Raw genomic sequence first — 2,937 nt, 5'->3', positions numbered from 1 at the left:
AGCACTGGAGAGAGGCCCCAGCACCAGAGAGAGGCCTCCGCCGCGCAGCCGAGCCCCAGCACCAGAGAGAGGCCCCAGCACCGGAGAGAGGCCTCTACCACGCAGCCGAGCCCCGGCACTGGGGAGAGGCCCCAGCACCGGAGAGAGGCCTCCGCTGCGCAGCCGAGCCCCGGCACCGGAGAGAGGCCCCAGCACCAGAGAGAGGCCTCCGCCGCGCAGCCGAGCCCCGGCACTGGGGAGAGGCCCCAGCACCGGGGAGAGGCCTCCGCCGCGCAGCCGAGCCCCGGCACCGGAGAGAGGCCTCCGACGCGCAGCCGAGCCCCGGCACCGGGGAGAGGCCTCCGCCGCGCAGCCGAGCCCCTTGCCTGGGCCTCACTACCCGCCTCCCTGCCTCCCCGTGGACCGTCACCAGCGGCCTCGTGGAAGCTCCCGCCGCCCCGGCCCTCCACAGATGATTTGTTTTGTTACATTTTTATCAAAATAGAGACTAGAACGAAAATTCAGTTAAGTATTTCATGCTTTTCAGCTGTTTCCAACAGAAAATACACACCTGGAGGAAGAACTGCTTTTGTTCAATGCTTTCACTCTGAACGCTGGCCGGTGGAGGAAAGGCCCTGGAGCCTGCACCTCACAGATTCTGTACAGGGATTACAACTTTACCTTTTAGGAAAGGAATTTCTTTTCCTGTGCTAAACTTTTGAGAATTTTTTTTTTTAGCAATCGTGGGACTTGAACGCCTCAGCTCTTCAGCTCAAGGCGAGCACTCTACCACTTGAGCTACAGCACCACTTCTGGTTTTCTAGCAGTTTATTGGAGATAAGAGTTTCATGGACTTTCCTGCCCAGGCTGGCTTTGAACTGTGATCCTCAGACCTCAGCCTCCTGAGTAGCTAGGATTACAAGCGTGAGCCTCTGGCACCCAGCTTTGAGAACCTTTTTATAACTTACACAGAAAGTACGTGTATATAAAATTAGGAAAAGTTTTGTGCTTAGTAAGATTTGCATTTATAAGTTAATTTTCTAAACCAGTTCAGGTTCTGTGAGGAATAAAGCCAAAGCAGAGAACCTGCTCACTGTAGGGCTGTGCGGTTTGTCTGTCTGTGCCAGGACTGCTGTGGTTCTGTGAGAATCCCACTGTCCCGGAGCAGGCCCTGTGCTGGGAGGCACTCCCAGCTACCGGAAGTACACACACAGGCACATAAACACACGTGCACACAGACGCACAGGTGCACACAGGCTCACACCACAGACACATATGAAGCACATACAGGCCTGCCACCCACACACACAGATTTCCATCACCTGCCCACTCTGTGAAAGTCTCAGGTTAAAAAACATTTCACTGCTTCTCTTCTGTGTTGGTGTCATCGGAAATGCAGTTCTGTGCAGAACTCAGTATTGTGCCTCTTGCAAGCACCTGTGTTTAGGTGAAATGCTGAACACACAATTAAAGCCACAGTGGAATTTTCCATGTGGATTCTGGCCGTGTTGCAGTGTTGGACCTGGACTCACCTTTCTTGAACGCTTGCTCCTCGCAGCCTATCCGCACTGGGTGGCGAAGCTGAACGACACGGAGCTGGACAGCGGCAGCAGCCTGCGCTGGGAGTGCAGGGCCGCGGGGCAGCCACGGCCGGCCTACCGCTGGCTGAAGGACGGCGCCCCGCTCCCGCCCCAGGTACGTCTGCGGGCGGGCGGACGGGGCGCAGGCTGTGCAGAGAAGTGCACTGGCATCGCTTAGCTGCACAAGGCGGTCTGTCTGTGACATTCCCATATGGGCCTCTGTGCCCCGGTCACACGCACCTCTCACCGGCCCCCTACCAGCCGCTTCCTCGCGCTTTCACACACACACACAAAGTACTGTTCTATCGCACACGCGTGCATAAAGCATGGCTGTGTGCCCCTCCTTCCCCCTCGGCTGCCCCCTCCCTGGGACCCAGGACAGCCTGTTCTGCTTACTGGAAGTCTCTTCCTACTTCTGTCTTCTCATAGATTTGAAGTGAGAAATAAAACAAATATACAAGGAAGAATTCCTTCTCAAGTTTTTTGAGTAGTACATTAAATGCGAGTGTTTCAGGCTGTCACTGCTTGGGACCCATCAGTGAGTACCATAGTGACAGTCTGCGTGGCTGAGGTTCAGTGCCGGAAGCCTGCTGCCCTCTCTGTGTGGGACGGCCTTACTCTCCCCAAGCGCAGGACTAGCCTGCGTCACGGGCTGGTGAAGCAGGACTGCAGTCCACCCCGCGTCCTGTGTCCAGACAACCTGTACCTCCACACGAGCGCCCCACCATGCCCGCTGCACTGTGGAAAACCACTGGCGTGCACTGGGTTTAAACTGATTATTACTACCTAAGTGCAGAGTGATGACGATAATTTTACTAGCTCTGTGCCTTGATTGTGGGCAGGAAGGGGAGACAGAGAGAGGGAGAGAGAAACAGGTCACTATTACTGACAAAATGAGGACACGTGTGCAGTTGAGACTGAGCCCCAGTCCTGCCCTGGGGTCTGCTGGCTGAGGAGGGTGCTGCGCCCTGCCTCTCACAGCCTCCGGTCGTGTTTATGAGGAAGCTGGATCATACCTCCATGCCACTGTTTTGTCTCTAACACCCTGTATTCTAAACCCAGCTAAGCCTATAAATAAAACACAATTGCACAAGAAGCCAGATACACAGAAAACAAAATGGAAAGCTCTGAAGGCAAGCGAGGGGGGGGTTACAGCTCTTTAACTCTCCCAGGCTGCCCTGGGAGGAGCCCAGCTGGGGAGAAGGAGGCTGGCCTGGGAGAAGGAGGCCCTGGGAGAAGGAGGCTGGCCTGGGAGGAGGCTGGCCTGGGAGGGGGAGGCCCTGGGAGGGGGAGGCCCTGGGAGGAAGAGGAGGCCCTGGGAGGAGGAGGAGGCCCTGGGAGGAGAAGGAGGCCCTGGGAGGAGGGGGAGGCCCTGGGA

The 2,937-nt window shown here is 56.6% G+C and overlaps 1 protein-coding gene across 1 annotated transcript in view; it reads left to right on the top strand.

Moving 5' to 3' along the window:
• Window positions 1-2,937, top strand: part of Cntn5 (contactin 5) — a 376,198-nt gene that overhangs the window by 251,127 nt on the left and 122,134 nt on the right. The window contains exon 10 of the mRNA XM_013009536.1: window positions 1,538-1,674. Within this exon, the coding sequence (XP_012864990.1) occupies window positions 1,538-1,674 (137 nt within the window). The remainder of the gene's footprint in view (window positions 1-1,537; window positions 1,675-2,937) is intronic.

This window comes from Dipodomys ordii, unplaced genomic scaffold (genome assembly GCF_000151885.1).
Source record: "Dipodomys ordii isolate 6190 unplaced genomic scaffold, Dord_2.0 Scaffold10, whole genome shotgun sequence".
NCBI classification, from domain to species: Eukaryota; Metazoa; Chordata; class Mammalia; order Rodentia; family Heteromyidae; genus Dipodomys; species Dipodomys ordii.
Note: the sequence above shows the minus strand (reverse complement) of the source record. Positions and strands in the feature narration are given on the sequence as shown.